The 22251-nt window shown below is 36.4% G+C and overlaps 2 protein-coding genes across 6 annotated transcripts; one reads left to right on the top strand and one right to left on the bottom strand.

Moving 5' to 3' along the window:
• Positions 1 to 283: 283 nt before the first annotated feature.
• On the bottom strand, positions 284 to 1591 carry LOC106161873 (FMRFamide receptor-like). Its single transcript, XM_013538946.2, has one exon. It carries the CDS (start codon positions 1589 to 1591, stop codon positions 284 to 286), a length of 1308 nt encoding a protein of 435 aa, XP_013394400.2.
• A 4636-nt stretch (positions 1592 to 6227) lies between these two features.
• LOC106161869 (uncharacterized) lies at positions 6228 to 20318 on the top strand. Of its 5 annotated transcripts, XM_087015317.1 has the most exons (11): positions 6228 to 6379; positions 7299 to 7566; positions 8165 to 8330; positions 9384 to 9419; positions 9766 to 9987; positions 13039 to 13239; positions 14656 to 14787; positions 16705 to 16809; positions 17315 to 17377; positions 18283 to 18408; positions 19229 to 20318. In XM_087015317.1, the coding sequence occupies exons 1-11, from the start codon at positions 6360 to 6362 to the stop codon at positions 19747 to 19749; spliced, it is 1860 nt and encodes a 619-aa protein (XP_086871443.1). In that variant the 5' UTR covers positions 6228 to 6359; the 3' UTR covers positions 19750 to 20318. The 5 variants fall into 5 exon arrangements, with proteins under 5 accessions (XP_086871443.1, XP_086871444.1, XP_086871445.1 ...); XM_087015318.1 differs by lacking the exon at positions 18283 to 18408; XM_087015319.1 differs by lacking the exon at positions 13039 to 13239.
• Positions 20319 to 22251: the final 1933 nt, after the last annotated feature.

The raw sequence follows: 22251 nt of genomic DNA on the forward strand, positions 1-22251 counted from the left end.
GAAAAATTTGTATTGGTTATTACTAAATTTTGACCAAAAACGATGAACACGAGAGTGCAATACACGGACGTTACGCATGAATGGTGTTTTAGATTCTACGCAATTTTCTAGGTAACTGAAATATCTTTTAGTATATGGAGAGTCCTTAAATTAGTCTTACTTTGGACGATATGTAGTATTGTGACAATGTTTGTTACATTACATTGTAACACTTTAGGACTGGAACAATTCCTCCTCCAACCGTCCCCTTTCATTGGTGGTCAGCGTCTAACCAGGGAGGCTCCTACAGTACAGTCTGGTGAGTGGTCACTGAGGAAACCCTCACAATAACTGGCCCATTCTCCAGGTCCGAGGAAGCTGTGGACAGCCGCGAAGACAACGAAATTCTGGAGGATCTTGAACCGCCCTGGACAGTGGCCACTGAAGAAAGCCTTGAGGTTCTGCGACTGGATCCTTGGTCGGAGGACTCCCGCAAGCTGCCCATAGAAATATCTTTGCCACATCTGAACAGTCGCTTAAGACCTAGACGAAACTTGGACCCCATGAGACCGTAAACGAAAAAATTGACGCACGCGTTGAAGCCAGTTAAGAAGTACACTACAGGCCAGACCCACTGGGCCATTATGGTGAACTCATACGGCAGGCGGTTTAGGAACACGATGAGAAACTGCAGCAAGACGTGAGGGAACACTGCCAAGAAGAACAGGGTCAAAAGCGTGATGACAATACTCGTTACTTCACGCTGGTTACCTTTCACGGCGCTAGAGACGCGGTTTCGCATTTTATCGGCTCTACGCACTGCCACGACGATCTTCACGTTCAGCGTGATCATAGCCGAGAGTGGTATCGCATAGCTCACAATGGCGTGCAGTACGAACCGGTAAATGATTTTATAGATGCCCCATTCTTTGACCTTAACATTAAAGCAGAAATCTTGCGATCCCGGAGAGCATGGCAGATATCCGACGTACTCCGTGTCGAAGAATTTAGGTGTATTGTAAAGGAAGCAAAACACCAGCATCGCTACGACGCGGACCCGCCATTTAGCGATGGTTCGCTGTTCGGCCGTCTCGGTGGGCTTGCAGATCGCCATATAGCGATCCAAAGCGACGAAGGTTAGCATGTAGGTAGATGATAACCGTGCCGTGGCCACAAACGGCCATATGTGTACTATATGGTTCTGAAACACGACAAAGAACCACTCAAGCCAGCCCGAATATGGATGGAACGACACGGAACAATATGCGACCATACCAAATATGTTGAACATTATGTCCGTGACCGCTACCATGGAGAGCAGAAACGGAGCCGCTGAGTCGGTGTTGTCTTTGGATAATACTGCAATTGCAAGCGGGTTACATATCAGCCCTATCACGCAACAGGTGCCCGATGCAAATCCTCCCATTATTACGGTGTACAGATTGTATGCGGTTGGGTAGAAAGTCGAATTATTGGGAAGCGTGTCTGTGCAATTACCAGCCGGCCAACCCATTGTTGATACATTGTCAAACTCCATTTCTGGCAGCATTGATGAAGAGTTCAACGACATCCCAAGAAGTAAGGAGAAATTACAGCCCGACGTCATATCCATGATTAGATACAGGTGTGATGTTAAAATTATATACTGCAGTCTTCCTTACCAAAAACTGATGGCGTTGGCGCTTTGGTGTTTTTTGGTCATTTACAGTACCTCATTTAAGTTTACTTAACAGGCAAGTGCGCAGATTGATTTTCTTTCTTTCTTTTTTTTTTTTTGTTATAATTGTTCAATTTCATAGTTATCTCCGCAGAGAAAGCGAATGTCCATATTTAGAGAGAGACTACGTCTCTGGTTACAGTACCTTTTTATTAGTTTTGGCTCCCTCTTTTGGATGACCCACATTTCCGTCTATATACTGGTGACATGAAGATTTTCTTGCATCAACTTTCAGGAAAGTTCAATGATTCTTTAAGAAGCCTCTTGAGCTGGCACGGTCAAGATACCTGCTGCACTTAGTCCAGATCGCATTGAATGGTCATAATGCTTGGTATTGTTTTTCTATTGAGCACGGGCGACAACTGCTTCTGGTACTGACCACGTTAATTTGATGTCCGTCTAGTTGTTTATGCACACGTGTTCTTGACTGACGGGGAAGCTTCATGTTCAATACGCAATTACTGCGCTATGACAGCAAAAGTGTCAATCAAGTGATTGCGTGTTTAGTGGCAAAATAACCAAGATTATTTGTTTTGATGATGACCCAAAGAATCGTCACTATAGGTAACACTTACCACCTTGGTAATGAGAACCAACCCTGTGCATAAGAGTAATCTTTATTAAATTTACACAGTGCACGCTACAACTTCATATTGCCGCCTCCGCCGCAGAAGCATCTGTCGCATGTGGGAGGTAAAAAGCCGCCATTACCACTACTCTTTATGAACAACATGGCCTTTCCCATCGTCTTATGGTAAAGGTTTAAACATAATTACAACTTCAACCTGCTTTGTTTTGTGGGCAGTCAGTACATTTTCGCATTTCACGCTTGTCATTATTTTAAAAAAATGGAAGAAAATATGGGTGTACTTACATGATGTACTACAGAAATTGACGCAGAAGAAAAAATGTCAAATTGGGAAAATTGATTTTATCAGGTGGGGCCATGTTGTTTTTTAATATCAGAAACTCTACAGACCTGGTGCTATTGTACAGTAGCCTCTCTCACCTAGTTAGTCAAGATTTAAAAAGTTTGGTTGATCGAAGATAAAATCATGCCTTGAGCAAAGTTGATACCATTATCATTATCATTATTATTATTATTATTATTATTATTATTATTCCGGTTCGAGTATATTTTTACAATGGCTATATGAGCTAACGATAAAACTACCAAAACAGTTTACAAACAGATTTTCACAATGGTTGCTTTCAAAACATTATCATTATTATGGTATATAATCAGTTTCGATATTATTAACAGGGTAGTGATTGGTTTATTTGCTAGTGCTACTGAACAGAAATTTGTAATATAATGTTCGATATCCTGTATCCTTTTTTAAGTCAAGTGATTGCAGAAGATGCTTGAATTGGTCGCGTGGAGTTTTGCAGCGTTTAGTTACAAAAGTTCCTTTTTGTGTATGGGACATATCACAAAATTTAAAAATTCTTATAACTTCTTCGGAGCATAGTTTACGAAATCTTTATTCAGGGAGCACAGATTTAAGTTTTTGAAAACTGCTTCTTCGGAATTTAAAAAAGTGCGACCCTATTCTGATTTTTGCTAGATTTTTTCGTTGCATTTTGGTATTTGCGCTGTCGTGTGTGTTTCACTTTCATAATATGTTTTGAATGATTTGTATGTAATGAGTTTGCTTTTTTTTCTCCCTCATTTTTTTTTAACTATATATTATAATGACTTGCAAATGCCTTCTTGAGATCTGTTTTTATGGGCGTATTATCCAGTGTTCGTATTAAATTTTCAGTAATATCTTTCACTCTGTTTGGTTAATTTATGTCTTTCTTCACTTTATTTTATATGCTATTTTAGTGAAGGTTGGCCTTATATCACTGAGAATCTTCGCCAATAGGATTGTTGCATGACCAATTATGCGAATGTAATTGGGCATCTGCGTAATTCGACCTGGCAGCTGTGTAGTTTAGGAGAGGCAATAATTACATCTTTCAGGACAAATATCTCACAATTATTTTGTGCAAGACCTAAAGCGGATATTTTCACCCAAAAACTGTTAATTAACAAGAACATTTGTATTTTGTAATGCGCTTATGAAAGCTAATAAGCTGTCTGATCTGCACGTATTAGCTAAACGCCAATCTTTGTTTTAGCTATAATGAATTTCTCGCCTGTCTTCTAATTGGTGTTATTTCAACAATCAGTATGTGGAAAGCCAAATTAGAAAGTTCTGAATACTTGTTTTGTTGTTGTTATTCCTCAATTGTTTTTCTTATTAATTATGAATTAATAACAGCCACAGTTCTTAAGAAGTTGATAAATTCCTTCTGAATAAACTTTGTTCATAGACTACACGTATATATATAACATATATATATATATATATATATATATATATATATATATATATATATATATATGGTGTGTGTGTTACCGGTATTCGAAAATATATTTTAATGACTGAAATCGGCAAGTTAACCAAAAATTTTTTCTTCAAGTTATTATGAAGTGCGTTGTTGGTGACGAGCTGAGGATCATAGTGAAATAGCGCGTTATCCATCGTCACCACTCTGAAGCTAAAAGAGGATTCGTACTCAGTCGCTGTGCTTCAAGTAATTCAAAAAATATTTGAAAGCCATTGCTTAGTGATACGACAGATACACGCAAGAGGCGAAGTCCTAACAAGGAAGATAGATTCCTCCACTTCAACTCTGCCAATGCATTCCTTTAGATCTCTCCGAAGCCCTATGTTTGCAAAAAGCGTCAAAAAAGATAAATCCGCTGTTTCCTTCACAGGCTTTTGTTTTTGAAATCATTTTACTGATGACTTAGTCATGACACAGAAGGCAGTCTCTTTCCACTTCAACGCTGTCGATTCATTTTAGAAACCCCTCAACCTAAGATACCTGGAGGAGCACCTAGGGAGAGAAACAGCGGGCGTGTGTCCTTTCCACAGCTGCTTACATAATCCTAATATAAATAAATAAATAAGAATCTAAAAAAGCCGCTTTCGGTGTTTGTAAAGAATATGCATAATTAATATAACAATATGAGGGATGAAGGATGTCGGCCCAGGAGGGTATGTAACTACGTAATTCTAGGGTACAGGGGCCTATATGTTTATGTCTATTTCACTAGTTCAATATGATAATAATGAAATATTTTGAACCGCTAGGTATGATTTTTTTATTCATTGGTTTACTGAGGCCTATTTGGCGATCACGTTTGCACATCGCGAGTTGAAGTAACAAAATACAAGGAATTTTTTCCAAACATTTGCTCTACACACACGTAGGCCTACGTGTACATTGCATTACAGTAAATACCATATGTATATACTATACTATGTATATCTAATACTATGTATATCTTTTACCTATGCTTAACGTTTGTCGAGCAAAAACATCTTCTTACCCCCCCCCCCCCCACACCAAACCCAACCTGCCACCCCCCCCCCCCCTCCCCCAGCCACTGGCTTCAGCGTTTGGTTCGAAACAATCTTGCTTCCACTGTTGAACGTCGTGCTGATTTGACTTGTCCTGTCAAGCACTTTGTGTACAATTTGTTCACCAATTAACGGCACGCAACATATATACCGGTATGACTTCGAATGAACGTGGTTAGGAAAATAAAAAGATTAGCCCAATTAATATAATTATCAACAGCAGAGTTTTAAGATCAAAGAAGTCAAACCTTGAGGGTATATAAGTTCACGCGATTTGATGAGTTTACAACTAAAACTTTTAAAAAATCGTTTGTTTTTTTTTATTGTCAGTGGGATTTTTCACGTTAATTCTTCAAACCTTCGGGATTTTTAGCATATTGACAATAAACACGATCCTTATGAAAATCAATAGGGTTCATCCCAGATCTATTAGTAATATACACAAAAGTTTTCAAGCAAATATCACGCCAACAGTAATTTACCTGAAACAAACGCATACAAGAACAGAGCAATAGACTTGTGATTTTTTATTTTATTATTATTGTTATTATTATTATTATTTTATTTTTTGTTTTATTATTATTATTATTATTATTATTATGCAAGTAATAAAATTGTAAGCACCTCACAACTTTGATTTGTCCTGAAGTTATTTGATCATAATGATCAATATAAAATGTACTACCAGGTAGTACCAGTACCCATATGTACTCAGATGAAAACAAATTAGGCCTGCGCTTTTATCTGGCGTTTGGGACATTTACTAATTATTATTAATTCAATTAACCAATGCGCCGAAGCTTTTCCGCCTGTCCACAAACTGCCAGACTCTGGCATTGTTTTATCAAAATTGCTTTTTAAATTATGTAATCACGGAATAGCTAACAAAATTCCTCTACTTTGGATTTCGCAATTTGCTTTCATATACCTGTATCTTAGCGTTCAGGAGTATTGGACTCTTTGATACTAGACTATAGCAAGACGCGATTCTTTGTTAAAAGTGATATAGTGTATAACCGCTAAGATAGGCGCACATATGTTTCACGCACAATGCTGATTTTTAATCAGGTGTCTGTGTTGCGTCATATGCATGTAGTTCACATCATTCATTATTATTGTGCAACTATGAATAGCTTATCTTGGTTGACCTCATACTTATATGTAGAGAACAATTAGGTCAACTATTTAAGGCAATAATAACAGAGGGGTTGGTCGTGTGTTCAGTGTTCAGAGCCCTACACAGAATGTATGGTGGTGTTAAAAGGTAATAGACAATTTTAAAATCACTTTTTTATATTTCCAAAAACCTGACTTATAACTGTACATGTTTCTGAATTTGTAAGTTGGTAGCCGACAGATTAAATATTTCATTTTGAAAATTGCAACACCATATTATTTTACAGTAGTAATCAGATAGATACTGGGTATATATGTATTGCGTAATTCCAAACTCGTTTACTGGCCGCTTGGTTACAAAGTGACATTGTGAAGTAAATATACAAGGGTGCACAAATACCGGCGATACTATAGTTAAGGCAACTACATATAATAGGGCAGATGCAGATAAATTTAGACAGCTTATTAAGTGAAGATTTAAGAAGTGATTATAATCGAAATTTAGATGCTATACCGGTACAATCATAACTGGATGAGACTGAATTGCGTAATAATATCAGTGCAATACACTAAAAAAGGTACAGTCACAAGTAAACATATGAAATGGGCATTCCCAGCAAAAAATGGTGATATAAAAAAGAAATAAATGCCTATTACAGGGTTATATATATTGTTGAAACAACTTAAAACAAATCTGCAAGTTCTGTTTATCATCAGGTCGATGGCCATGTTGGAGAGTGGCTATTTTTGGCCGGTATAATTGCCAATCCTACAGGAAAAGTCCTGCCTAATACTGTAATATATATTAATAATATTATTCTTGAGATTGACACTTTTGGTGTGTTTACTTGCATCTGGCACCATTTTGTATAGTGTATTGCACTGTACTGTATTGTGGTGTGTTGCAATTTTTATGCTGGACTGATACACATTCTGATGTGTGTTAGGATTGACCACTCCTTAGTTATTCAAAAAGAAACAAGATTAATAAAGAAGGCTATAATAAACGTATGAAATAAGAGATACAACTGCATAAAATAAAGGCATGCTTTTTTTTCTCATTCCAGGTTCTCAGCAAGTAGCACAATATGGGCTCTGTGGATCCTTTTCATAATACAGCTTCAGGGTTCCAGGGGCCAGAAAGCTAATGTGCCTGTAATCAACATAACTGGATTTGACACAGAAAGTGGTTACATAAAATCTCCAAATTTTCCCAGTCTTGGTCTAACTCCTGTCATCTATAGATTGGTCTCCAAATCTACAAGTTCCAATTTGACTGGATTTATAGAACTCAAAACTATAGACATTTTTGTGTCTTATAAGAGTAGACTGTTGGTGAGTATAATAGATCACACATGTTGAAAACTCTTTATACCAGCTGTGCATTTGGATCCACATTCATGAAAACTTTGCCTGACTTAAGGACTTTTTTCCAGACACACTGTGCTAAAAGATTCAAATACTGGCACTTAGAATTGTTGCTCTCTGTCACTCTTTATTTTGAAGTATGTGAGAGTTTTGTCCATACTAAAATACCACATGATAGTCAAAATTAATTTTTTTCTTGACAGGATACACATTTTCAAAAGGTATCATTGACAAAATTTTCATGCCAAATAAGCAATTTTCTCCAACTGTCAATCTCTGTACTTGGGTTTAATGTTTTGCACCATTCATAACTAATTAAATAACTTAATTTAGATTCGCATTCTTTGTGACATATCAGAAGAGAATATTGGCATCAGGTACTTTTTATGAGGGTTTATTATTTTTAAGGTCTGAATTTAGGAAGAATAAGAAGTTTTGTAGGATATTTAGACATAAAAAGTCTTGTTTTACATATGTGTATTCTATACTTTTACATTTGTCTAGTTGTTATGTTATCATATTATATTGTTAAATTTCTAAAATATTTTTGTAATTTTTTTTTCAGATCTATGATTGTGATTGTGAAGAAAACGACAAGAAAACCATTGTTAATAAGAGGATTTATTTTGTCTCTACTGGGAATATTGTCACTGTAAAATATGAACCCAATGTTACCAATGACACCAGGTTTAGTGGAGACATTTTTAAGTTTGAGTACAAGTTTATAACAGGTACTAGTATGAACATTATATAAGAGGATCAACTAAAAAGCCAAGCAATCTGCTTCTCCCCCCCCCCCCCCCCCCCCCCCCCCTTCAACAAAGTCAGTCAGTGAGGTCAATTTTGATTGGTCCAAACAGTTTAAAGTCAACATGTTAAAGTGACATTTGGGACATTTTCAAAACCACGCCTAGTATATTGCCTCCAGGGCTTGACATTTTTTCTATGAAATTAGTTGAATGGTCTTCCCGATTAAAAAAAAAAATTGCTCAGAGGTAGGGGGAGGTTACCTAGCATGAAATTCAAATTGAAATTGTTACTTATTATTTTTTAAACTGAAAGAATGATTCTTAGGATTGACATAGCTCAAATTAGAAAGCCAGCTCTGTTGGATGCTCATTTTTATTGAATTAATGCAATTTTTGTGAATTTTTCAATTTTTTTAACATTCTGGCATTTTCAAAGTGGGAACTTAAACTCTCATGGGCCTTATGCTAAATTCCTTATATCAGTATTACCTTTTGTGCATAATTAAAATTTGGTTTTGACCGTGTAGTTTCAGAATTGACAGTATCCTATTTTGTGCATTATTATTTTCTGATTTTTGTCTGTGCATTTGACAGCTTTGCTGCCTTACTCTTTTTTTAAATGATGTACCTAATTCAAAATTATAAGATTTCCATAAAGGCTATGCAGGTTACACTTTTTTTTCACACACACAAAAAAAAAGATTACAGAAAATGCCATTTATATAAAGATTATATTAGATTTTTTTATTTAAATTACAAGTTAAAAGGCCTTTTTAATAGAGCTGGGCCAGTAAGATTTTGTAATAAAAATGTGTTCTGTTACTTGCCACTATTTTTGTTTTGGACCAGTGGATTTTGTACTGGTAGTTGTGTCCTGAAGGCCTAGTACTAGGCATTTTTAATTTTTTTTTTCAAATTTGATTATTATATATGTTTCTCAGTGTCTTATGGAAACTGATATATGTTTTTATTAAAATATGCTAAATTGTGCAGTAGTGAAAAGTTTATGTATAACTTATTGCGATTTTTTTTCAGAAATGCCTAATGAACGGGTTGTGATGAATGAGTCAGGTAATATAACTTGCATTATCTTTGATGTATTTACATAGTGTTGTAAGTTAATTTCTTAGTATAATATTTTATGGTTTTGCATCCTGGTGTTGCATCTCCATTATATTTTTTTCTGTGATAACATTTTTGCCTCCATATTTCTTTTTTCTTTCTTACAAACAGGTTATGAGTCAGAGTTGGAGATATTTCTATTAAAAATGGTGAAAAAGTGATGCATGATAGAAACATTGATTTATTTTCCACAGTTTAATTCACATCTTATTTGCTTAAATGGATATTAAAATTGGCTCAGATTAACAGTGGGGAGGAAAAAGTTATTTATTATTGACCATTTGTTTCCTTTTAGTGTGCAGTACTTATAATCTTCTTGGCTTGACACAACTGGGCAGATATGTTGGTACCCGAGCATTCAAATCAATTCTTGGTCATGTGACCTTCCCACAATTCACAAATTGGACTGGGGACAGCATTGTTGTGGACTGTGCCTGGAGCTTCTTCACTGCTCATCGCTATATGTGGATTGATACGTATGCAAAGATAATAAGTTCTGGAAGCTGCTATGGAATGGGTAATGCACATACATTTGTTTTTATGTACAGACACAGATGTGTCTGTACATATAGCCATCATCTGCGTCTGTCGTCGCCGTCGTCGCCGTCGCCGTCGCCGTGCACTTTTACCGATAACACGATAAGTGGAAAACCATTTTACCTTTTTACTTGAAACTTGCAGAACTGATGAATATTCATAATACGCAGGTCAAGTTCGAAAATCAGCATGATCGGGTCACTTTTAGGGAATTTATGCTGTTTTTTCACTTTTTTCAGCATATATGCAGCACCGATAACACGATAAGTGGAAAACCATTTTACCTTTTGACTTGAAACTTACAGAACTGATGAATATTCATAATACGCAGGTCAAGTTCGAAAATCAGCATGATCGGGTTACTTTTAGGGAATTTATGCTGTTTTTATGAACAGACACAGATGTGTCTGTACATATAGCCATCATCTGCGTCTGTCGTCGCCGTCGCCGTCGTCGCTGTCGTCGCCGTCGTCGCCGTCGTCGCCGTCGCCGTCGCCGTGCACTTTTACCGATAACATGATAAGTGGAAAACCATTTTACCTTTTGACTTGAAACTTGCAGAACTGATGAATATTCATAATACGCAGGTCAAGTTCGAAAATCAGCATGATCGGGTCACTTTTAGGGAATTTATGCAGTTTTTTCACTTTTTTCAGCATATATGCAGCACCGATAACACGATAAGTGGAAAACCATTTTACCTTTTGACTTGAAACTTACAGAACTGATGAATATTCATAATACGCAGGTCAAGTTCGAAAATCAGCATGATCGGGTCACTTTTAGGGAATTTATGCAGTTTTTTCACTTTTTTCAGCATATATGCAGCACCGATAACACGATAAGTGGAAAACCATTTTACCTTTTGACTTGAAACTTACAGAACTGATGAATATTCATAATACGCAGGTCAAGTTTGAAAATCAGCATGATTGGGCTATTTTGAGGGAATTTATGCTGTTTTTTCACTATTTTCAATATAAATGCAACACTGATAACACAATATAAGAAAAACGGATTGGCCAATTGTAATTATACTCACAGGAGTGGTCAATCTTACTAAAACGCAGGTTGAGTTCGAAAATCAGCATAATCGGGCCATTATTTTAGAAGTTATACTGTTTTTTTCACATTTCCTCAGATTCAATTCTTAAGCATGTTAACAGTCTCATTATTTAACTAATAAGATGCCTAAAAGTGTTTGTTTGATATTTCCTGCATCTTTACAACATTGTTAGTTGATTATGTAAAAAACATGGTAAACTTGTTATCATGTATTGTGTAATAAAGTGTCAAAAATGGAAATAAACTCATATCATTGCAGTTTGTCAGATTCAATCATCCACTATGTTCAGAATCTCAGAATGGAGGAAATTGGACATTTAACACTGTTCTATTGATACTTTTCCCATCTCATCAAATTTTTTAGTTGGTCATATAAAAATGGCAGTAAAATGTTTATTTTGTTTTATGTTAAAAAAGTGTTAAAAATGGAAATAAACCCATTTCAGAACAGTGCTGTCTTGTTTACATTTTGGCATTTTCAAGGCGTGACTTTGAGGTTCCATGGGCCTGAAGACCTTTGCTAGTCTCATTTTCTGAATATCTGTGATACAAATATTTTATAATTAAAAATTGATGGTCATTAAGCTGTTAAACATTATGTAATATTGCATCAAAATTTGAAGAAACCCCTATTTTGGGCACTGCTTCCATGATGACCATTTAAGGAAAATCATGTCACTTACTGTTCTCAAACTTACAGGAAAGAAACATGGGACTAAAATACAGCTTCAGTAGGCAATGCAGTCTGTTTGGTTTTTTTTTTTTTTTTTTTTTTTTTTTTTTTTTTTTTTTGCAGTTAAACAGTTTTTTGTGAAAATTTAATTTTTCACATATTGGCATTTTCAAGGTGTGACTTTAAAGTTCCATGATCTTGAAGACTTTTGCTTGTCACATTTTCTGAATGTCCATGTTACTAATATTTTATTAATAACATTTGATTGTCATTATGCTGTTAAACATTATTTAATGTTGTATCAAAATTTGAAGAAACCCCAATTTTGGGCACTGCTCCTATGATGACCATTTAAGGGAAATCATGTCACTTACTGTTCTCAAACTTATAGGAAAGAAACATGGGACTAAAATACAGCTTCAATAGGCAACGCAGTCTGTTTGGTAAATTTTTCTGGCAATTTAACAGTTTTTTGTGAAAATTTAATTTTTCACTTATTTTTTCACTTTTCAGCATATATGCAACCCTGTAAACACATTTTAAGGAAAACTGTTAGGCCAATTGTCATTAAACTCACAGGAGTGGTCAATCTTACTAAAACGCAGGTTGAGTTCGAAAATCAGCATAATCGGGCCATTATTTTATAAGTTGTGCTGTTTTTTCACATTTCCTCAGATTCAGTTCTTAGGCATGTTAACAGTCTTATTATTTAACTAATAAGATACGTAAAAGTGTTTGTCAGTAGCCTATTTTGTGCATAGTTATTTCCTGTTTTTTGTCTGTACATTTGACAGCTTTGCTGCCTTGTTGTTATTTGCCGTAATAGTAGTTTGGTAGTAGTAGTAGTGGTAGTGGTAGTGGTGGTGGTGGTAGTGGTAGTGGTAGTGGCAGCAGCAGTTTTATTAGTAGTAACAGTACAGTACCAGTACATGTAGAAGTAGAAGCTTTCTCACAGAATTACAAGTACAACGAGTGTTAGGCCCTCTTATGCAAAATAGATGAATAAAAGAAGATTCTTGAATAATATCCTGGAAATTTCACCAATTTTCCTTTCATCACAAAGGCATACCCTATTCATTTTTTTTACTTACCAGTTTAGAAATTAAACCCAGCAGGCCTTGCGATATTTATAATGCACCTGTCAAGAGAACTTGAAATGACTGTAACATGATATTTTCTAGGCTCACACTGTAATTGATTTTTTCTTTTCTGTGTGTTACAATGGAAGATAAACTGCACATAACAGTTAATTTTTTCATTTCCTCATTATGTTTCCTCCATACTGTTTCACAGAGCTTGAAGTGAGAGACAGCTGGCATTCTGAGGGTGCCTTGCTGGCAAAAGGGTCGCCATACTCAGTTCGTCATCTTCACATGCCATCTACAGGTTGGTCCCAAGATGATGGAGTCTTTCTCAGGTTGACCGGAAGACTAACTAAATCATGTTCCAGAAGTAAATTTGTCTTTGCATATGCTCCCACAGGTTCAAGCAGATGTAAGTTTGTTTGATAATTAAGATAAATTTATTTTTAATATGGCTTTTGAGAAAAGAAAGATGGACAGACGGCCAGATAATATCAGAGAGAATGTTCTACCTTTGATCAGTTAAGTTACCCTCTAATATCAGGGTCTTCTTAAATAGTATACAGAATTAAAGTAAAGGCCCTGTGGGAATTTATCCAATTAGCTTATATGTTGTTAAGTAACTACCCCACCCCTACCTGCCCTTAACACTGGCTCAGCAGCAGAGGAGGAAATTGTGGAGTTGGATGTAGTCACTTTGCTGGGAGTCTGGGAGTACATCAGAGGCCATGCTTAACTTGCATTACGTAACATAAACAGGGATGTGCGCCACTCAGCACCATGATGTGAAATTGCCCCAACAGACAAATACAAAGGGTGTGTTTGGTGAGGAACACGTTCCAGTTGCTCAAATCCCACAGGGTCAGATACAATAATTCTGTTACAGACTACTAGTGGGCCCTTAGATCAGAGGGAATGGTTAAGTATACAACTAAAGGGATAAGGCCTTTTCACTCATCAAATGTGAGGTCTAATATTTTGGGTCCTTATTGCGATGTATTTGAGAGGCGAATAGACATTTTCACAGTTGATATCCCTTTACGGAATTGGTGAGAACCAGCTTCTTTATTTTCAAAAATCTGTACATGCTTGCTTGTCAAGTGTAAACTTGAGGGTTGTTTGATTGAAAGCCTCAGACCTCATAAAAATAATTGCTGTGTGCTACAATGAGCCTTAGACCCCATTCCCATAGATTTTAGATCGATCTATCCTTGTGGGTAGTCTCACTAGATTACTGTCAGCTTAGCTGGCTTAAGCGTCTGTCCCGCCTACTAAAAGCTGTAAGGGGGTAATTAACTATGGTGCGCGCTTGGCTGACTGCAATTTAGCGTGAACCCCCAGGGAGTTAGGTCGATCTAAATCTTAATCTCTGGATCAATCTAAATCTCTGGGAATGCAACTTAAAGTAATCAGTTGGGAGCATGAATGCCTAAATTAATCACTCCGAGCCACCAATTAAGTACCACTACCTAATATATGGAAACACAAACACAGGGTCAGAGATCTGAGGCTCTCGGAGTTCACAAATGCCTAATCTGTTTATACAGCATGTCACTGCACCAATCAAGTGAACCATTTACAAGTGTTATATACATGGCAGTCCCCATTTACTTTTAAGTTAAAATTAAAATTGCGAAATCAAGGTGACTGGACGTATGATTGTGATTTCAATAACAATGGGATTGTGGGCATGTGCGCACACACACACATAACTAAGGCAACATTTTTTAAGGAAAATTATTAATTCAAATTCTTTAAATTTAGAGTAGCCATATTTAATGCTTATTTTCAAGCCTTGCCTATTTCTATTAGACATGTTTTTTTCCAGTATTTTTTTGTAGTTTTTTGGATAGCTATTATTTCTGCGAGAAACAAAAGCACTGTGTTCCAGAGCATTTAAAGTGTGATGGCTATGACCACTGTGGTGACGGGGAAGATGAAGGAACCTATGCTTGCTCAGGTAATTGTAAAATAACAGTGTTACCTGGTGCCTGCAGTTAGCATGATCAGTTACTTATTACAGACAAGACATACCAAAGTCTCTGTTACACCCAGTACGCTGCCATGGTATCTTATATGCTGACATTAACAGACCCATCTCTTACAAACTGTCATCCCTAACACATTAACACCAACGCTGTCAGACCTAACACACTGACATTAATATTGTCATCTTTTAAACAATGACATCAACACTGACATCCTTAACACACTGACATCAACACTGACATCATCACTGTCATCCTTAATACACTGACATCATCACTGTCATCCTTAACACACTGACATCAACAATGTCATCTTAATACACTGACATCAACACTGACATCCTTTATACACTGACATCAACACTGACATCCTTAACACACTGACATCAACACTGTCATCCTTAATACACTGACATCAACACTGTCATACTTAATACACTAACGTCAACACTGTCATCCTTAACACACTGACATCAACAATGTCATCTTAATACACTGACATCAATACTGACATCCTTAATACACTGACATCAACACTGACATCCTTAACACACTGACATCAACACTGACATCCTTAACACACTGACATTAACACTGAAATCCTTAACACACTGACATCAACACTGAAATCCTTAACACACTGACATCAATACTGACATCCTTAACACACTTACATCAACACTGACATCCTTACCACACTGACATCAATACTGACATCCTTAACACACTGACATCCTTAACACTCTGACATCAACACTGTCATACTTAATACACTGACATCAACACTGTCATCCTTAATACACTGACATCAACACTGACATCCTTTAAACACTGACATCAACACTGACATCCTTAATACTCTGACATCAACACTGTCATACTTAATACACTGACATCAACACTGACATCCTTAACTCACTAACATCAACACTGACATCCACACTGTCATCCTTAACACACTGACATCAACACTAACATCCTTAACACACTGACATCAACACTGACATCCTTAACACACTGACATCAACACTGACATCCTTAACACACAGACATCAACACTGACATCCTTAACACATTGACATCAACACTGACATCCTTAATACACTGACATCAACACTGACATCCTTAACACACTGACATCAACACTGACATCCTTAATACTCTGACATCAACACTGACATCCTTAACACACTAACATCAACACTGACATCCTTAACACACTGACATCAACAATGACATCGTTAACACACTGACATTAACACTGACATCCTTAACACACTGACATCAACACTGACATCCTTAACACACAGACATCAACACTGACATCCTTAACACACAGACATCAACACTGACATCCTTAACACACTGACATCAACACTGACATCCTTAACACACAGACATCAACACTGACATCCTTAACACACTGACATCAACACTGACATCCTTAACACACTGACATCAACACTGAAATCCTTAACACACTAACATCAACACTGAAATCCTTAACACACTGACATCCTTAACACACTGACATCAACACTGACATCCTTAACACACTTACATCAACACTGACATCCTTAACACACTTACATTTACACTGACATCCTTAACACTGACATTAACACTGACATCCTTAACACACTGACATCAACACTGACATCCTTAACACACTGACATTAACACTGACATCCTTAACATACTGACATCAATACTGACATCCTTAACACACTTACATCAACACTGTCATCTTTAACACATGACATCAACACATTCATAGCTTCTTTCTTCACATCATCAAAAATTTGACCAGATGTTAATTTATGAAGCTTTCCTATTCACACATGTGGTCGATAAAGCATTTGGAATACCTGTGTCTGTGCTTATTTTAGGCATTACAACAACAACAGAGAAAAGCTGTCCTCTGGCATATTACAAATGTGCAGATGGCTCCTGTAAATTTTTTTCTTCTGACTGCAAGGAGAATCAGCGTAGTTGTAAGTATGCTAAAATGTTTTCAGACTAAAGAGCATTCAATTATAGCCAAGGAAAAATTAAAACAGCAAAAAAATATTATTAAAATTTTGTGTGGGGATCCAGTTGAAATTGCAGTCACTACTTTCTCTCCTGAGTGATTGTCTTTCTTGAAAATTTCAAGATCTTTTTGAGATGTATTGTGCATTGTCAAACAGATTTAAAGACAGTAATGAATTTCTTGTAAAGTCTTTTCCTCAAATATTACACCTACATGTATTTCATAAGTGACAGAATTTAAGTTAACACATGAATAAGGAATCAATACAATGTTTTCTCTCTTATGTTCAAAGGTGTCTTGGAGCACTCTGTGGAATATGAATCAGTTATCTTTGAAAAAAAGATATTTTTTGTGTGTAACAAATTTTAGCTGTTTTGTGTGACATTTAGTTGGTACATATATGCACACTATACTAGATATCTTTAAGGAAATGTGGCTTACAAACCTGACTAATATTTTATTTTTAGGTCCGTATGGGGAACATCTTTGCAGCGATGGAAGTTGTAGGTCCTTTGCCTCACAATGTTCAGGTTAGTTTTAATTTCATGCTAATTAGAATAAAACATTGCTGAGTATTTTTTAATCTTTGAATCTTTGAATCATTGACGATGTCTTTGTATAAATGTTTTTAGTAAAATATGACATCTGTTGATATAATATACCATTAATACACAATGCTTTCCACAGGTAAAAACACTTTTATAATTTTTTTTTTAACTTTTCAATCCAAGACACGGAGGGGTTTTATATTTCTGCACAATTACATTTGGACAAGATTTTAGATATATAATAAAATAATTCACTATTTATTTAAAATAATTTATTTTTCATTGTCTAATTCAAAGTAAACAATACTCACAGGTCACTCAAGATCAAGATGTCTATTTATTTGCAAAATATGTTTTATTTTAACTTGAATCATTCAAGAAAAAATTGCTCTAAGTTTAAAGCAAAATATTAAAATTTTTGCTTGCCAAATATGATGTTATCACGTACAGTTTTCAAGATAGGTCCCTGTGAATAGAGAATAAATCCAAAATTGAAGTGACTGAACAGGACGTTTCAGAGAAATTTAAAAAGTTGTAATTAACCTCAATAAATGTGATGATCTATATGAACTCCTTAATTATTTTGACCTTATTTAATTAAAACATGACAAAAATACAGAGATTTATGGAATTTGAAAATTTTGGTCAGTGCTAGCAGATTTTGGTGAGTGCCACCCATGAGACTGCCATTTTGTTGGTAAAATGGAATTTATTATATTTCCATGTGTTGTTAACAATGTATTTCTTGTGGGATTTTGAATCTTTTATCAAGAGTTGTTATCCCTTTAACATTATTTTTGTTTCAAACAATAAAGTTCTCTTAATTATTATAATGGTAATAATGTTGCATGGATGACAAGCAAATAAACAATGTTATTGTTTCACAGACTACGAATCATATGAAAGTGATGATAGGACATGGGTTGCCTGGGCCGTCGGGATACCTGCCGTATTGATTTCTATTATGATTATCATATGCAAACAATGTATGAAACAGTCTAGGCGTCAGCCAAGTAAGCCTATGCCTTTTTTTTTTTTTTGTATTTATATTTTAATTTTTTGTTAACAAAAGTTTGGGGCTGTTTTGAATATTAGTCAAATTACAGTGCTGCTAATAACCCGCACGAAAATGCAGTAGTATTGAAGTAGCAAAGAAGCATTAACGCAGTAGTGGTGTGGAGCATATTGACAGTAGAAATGCAGCATAGCCTACTGCAATTCTACTTCAAAAATTACATAGGGTTGTACAGAGGAGGAGCATTAATGCAGTAGATTAGCAGCATGATAGAAGCATGTTTCAAATATGCTAATTACAGAGCCGTAGCCTGAGCAAAATGCCAGGGGGGGGGGGCAGTAAGCGGACACAAAGGGGCGAAGCTACCGAGGGGGGTGGGTGTGGTGTGTAAAATTCCAAATTCCAGGGGGGGCAGCTGCCCCCCGGAGGCTACGGCCCTGAATTAGCTCCCACATCGAAGCAGATTTGAAGCATGTTTGCAGTTATGATTGCAGTAGTCTACTGCGCTGGAGTATCTACTTCGTTTTCGTGCGGGAAATGTCTTAATGGCAGTATTCCAGTGATAGAAATAGAGGAAAAAAAGTTGTGATGTGATGTATGTGTTGTGGTGGCGGTGGTGGTGGGGGGGGGGGAAGATTTATTCTCATTACATCATCTGTATAAATAGCATGTTTTAAGTTAAGCCAGATATAATGATAATTATTTATTTAAAAATGCAAAAGACGGAGCTTTGAATTGTATTGTGTAAATGTAACAGTGGGAGTAAAGATCCTTACTTTCTGAATTCTGTCCTGAGAAATACCAATCACTAATTTCAGCATACAGCACCCAGATGCAGCCAATATCAGCAGGACCAGCAGCTACCACAGATATGAGCTATATGAGGGCAAGTGGGGATGGACCAGGAGGGCGCTTATTGTCAGACTATCATGGTACCTCTCGGCCCAGTCCCTTTGTCACCCCAAATGCCAGCCCTAATTTTACACCAAGACACAGTGGTGTCCTGACAGACATGCCTGATCCCAATGCCCCGCCCACCTATTCTAGTCTCGAAACAGACCCCACTCCATCTGTGCCGCACCCAGAACCTACTGCACCAGTCTATGACAATAATCTCCAACCAGGACTTCAGCCTCCTTTGCCAGGTTTCAGAGATGGGTTGTCTTCATCAGCATCGCCACCTAGTGATGATTTTGTACCGCCACCACTACTACCGCCATCTTCAGCGCCCACTAGCGATGATTCTCTACCTCCGCCACCATCTTATGATGATGTTGTACAAGCTGGATCAAACTTCAGTGTTCATGGTGTGGGAAATGATTCTGAGAGAGATGTATGAGGTTTATATAGTTGGCAAATTTGATATGTACAATCTTTTTAAGTAAGCTCATATTAAAAATCATTGTATGTAGTATTATATTTAATGTGTGTGTGTAATAGTGCATGTATATGTAAATATGAGAGAGAGAGAGAGGGGGTAAAAAATGAGGGTGAGTATTTGTGTGGCAGTTTCCCACTGCCTTACCTTTTTAGATCATAGTCAATATTGTTCCCAAGGAATGTTTTAGACAGTACTGTACATGGTGTAGTTGCAGTTCAGTACCAATATAGTAATACTGGTTTGGAAAAAATTAGTACTGCCCCTGAAAGGTATCCTCCAGCACCAGGGACAAGCACTTGACCAAAAGAGAAAAAAATGTTGTCAATACTTTAAGTTGGTGATATTGTTGAGGCCATTTGTACTTTGGGACATTTATTTCACATTCTAGTGGCTAGGAGGCCAAATTTAAGGGTGCTGGGCAAACAGTGCAGTGCTCTACAAGTATAGTTATTGATAACCAGAGCAACAGTTTCTGTCAAAACTGAAATTGAAAATAATCTGCATTCATGGTACCTGGGGGAGGTGGGGGGGGGGGGGGGGGGGGAGGGGAGGGGGGGAGGGAGAGGATAGATGTTTGTGCCAAACACTGTATGTATGTATGTATGTATGTATATTATTATATAGACTAATTGGTATGTAACAACGCTGGTTGTTTATGTTATAAACTTATGTGTCTTGATGTCACTTTTTGTCACTTTTACGGTTACCGTAACTAAATTTTTATACTATACCTATATGTTTTGAAAAGTCTTGCAAGCAATGCTGTGGCATAATATTTATAATTAACCAGCTCTAGTTTTATATAGTTTTAGATATTGTACTTAAAATGTGATATGTATCACCGAGCATTGCATGGTCTTTGAGTTTATGCCATTATAATTAGGGTATTTGCATTGCTATTTTATTTTATTTATTTACTTTACTGTACTCCAGTTGTTTACCAAGCCGGAGTTATCATTTGGTAAAGTCATTGATTTTAACAATAGTGATTATTTAAACCATATTGTATTTTACACCAAAAAATCAAATAATAGTTGTAACTTGTAATTGATATTTTCAGAATGCATGTGACTGGATTTCATGTACAATTTAAGAATTTAAACTACTTCATCTCATAGCCATAATCTGTAAGTTCTTAAACTTTTAGTTCCACTTATATGCAAGGTGAGACTGATGGTCTGAGTTAGTCAGTTTGATATAAATTCACACTCATAAACTCACACACACATGCATTGCTTTAGAATGTGATGTTACCAACGACATGCATTATACCAACTGCAAAGAAAAATTTATACTTTGATATATGCTTCATGATCATAATCTTAGTCTTAATCTTAATCTTAGACTGCATTCCCACAGATTTAGATCGATCCATCTGGATCGACCTAACTCCCTGGGGGTTCATGCTAAATTGCTGTTAGCCGAGCGCACCCGGAAGTTAATTACCCCCTTACAGCTTTTAGTAGGCAGGACAGACATTTAAGCTGGCTAAGCTGACAGCAATCTAGTGAGACTCCCCACGGGGATTGATCGATTTAAAATCTGTGGGAATGCAGTCTTAGGGTAACATATCATCGAAACTGTTCCCAGACCAGAATCTTAATCTCAGGGTAGGTTACTTTTGATTCCATGAATTTTACACATGCAGAACAATGTTTTATGTTACAATCATGTTTAAAGTAGTTTTAGAAACTGGCACCAGATCTTGTGTCTATTTTGTACATGTATTGTTTACAAACTGCCACTAACTTTTGATAATGGTCTTATTGGTTGATTACTATTGTGTGGCCTATAGGCACAGGAGGTTCTGGGGGGGGGGGGGGGGCGGGATTGAAGGTGATATTTCAATACAATTCAACAGTCCTTTTGAAACTTCAAAAGTGTCTACTACAAGCCAGTTTACTAAATCTTAATTTCAAGACCTTAAAATGTACAAATAGATCAATTGTATTTCATGGCATTTCATATATTTTGATGAGGCAGTATTATGTGCGCCGTTGAGAACAGCTTTTACCCAAGGTGACGCACAAAGTGCAGCTGATTTACCAGAGGTTTTTGCATACTGTATACTTTACCAGCACATCTTAATGTGTAGATTGCATTATCTCACGCTGAAACTATACCCTCTACCTGGGCCACAGATTAATTATGTGCACTTTTCTCCAATGCATCAGTGGAGAAATGTGCCATGAATAACCCGGGGAAATATCTGTGAATATTTAATGAAAAATCAATATGTGGCCCTGGTAGAGGGTACTGAAACGATATTGAAATTTATTTTAAGTAAGCATTTTAAGTAAACATTTTGATTTAAGTCAACCTGGTTTCCTACCAGTAACTTTTACATGTACCTTCTATTGTTTTGTACATTGTACACATTTTTATATATATACGAGTAATACGACTGTTTATAGCACCAATGTAAATTGATGAAATATAATTGGAAACTGTCAGTGTAAT

This window comes from Lingula anatina, chromosome 6 (assembly GCF_051362555.1).
Source record: "Lingula anatina isolate TDL-2025a chromosome 6, LinAna3.0, whole genome shotgun sequence".
Lineage (NCBI taxonomy): Eukaryota > Metazoa > Brachiopoda > Lingulata > Lingulida > Lingulidae > Lingula > Lingula anatina.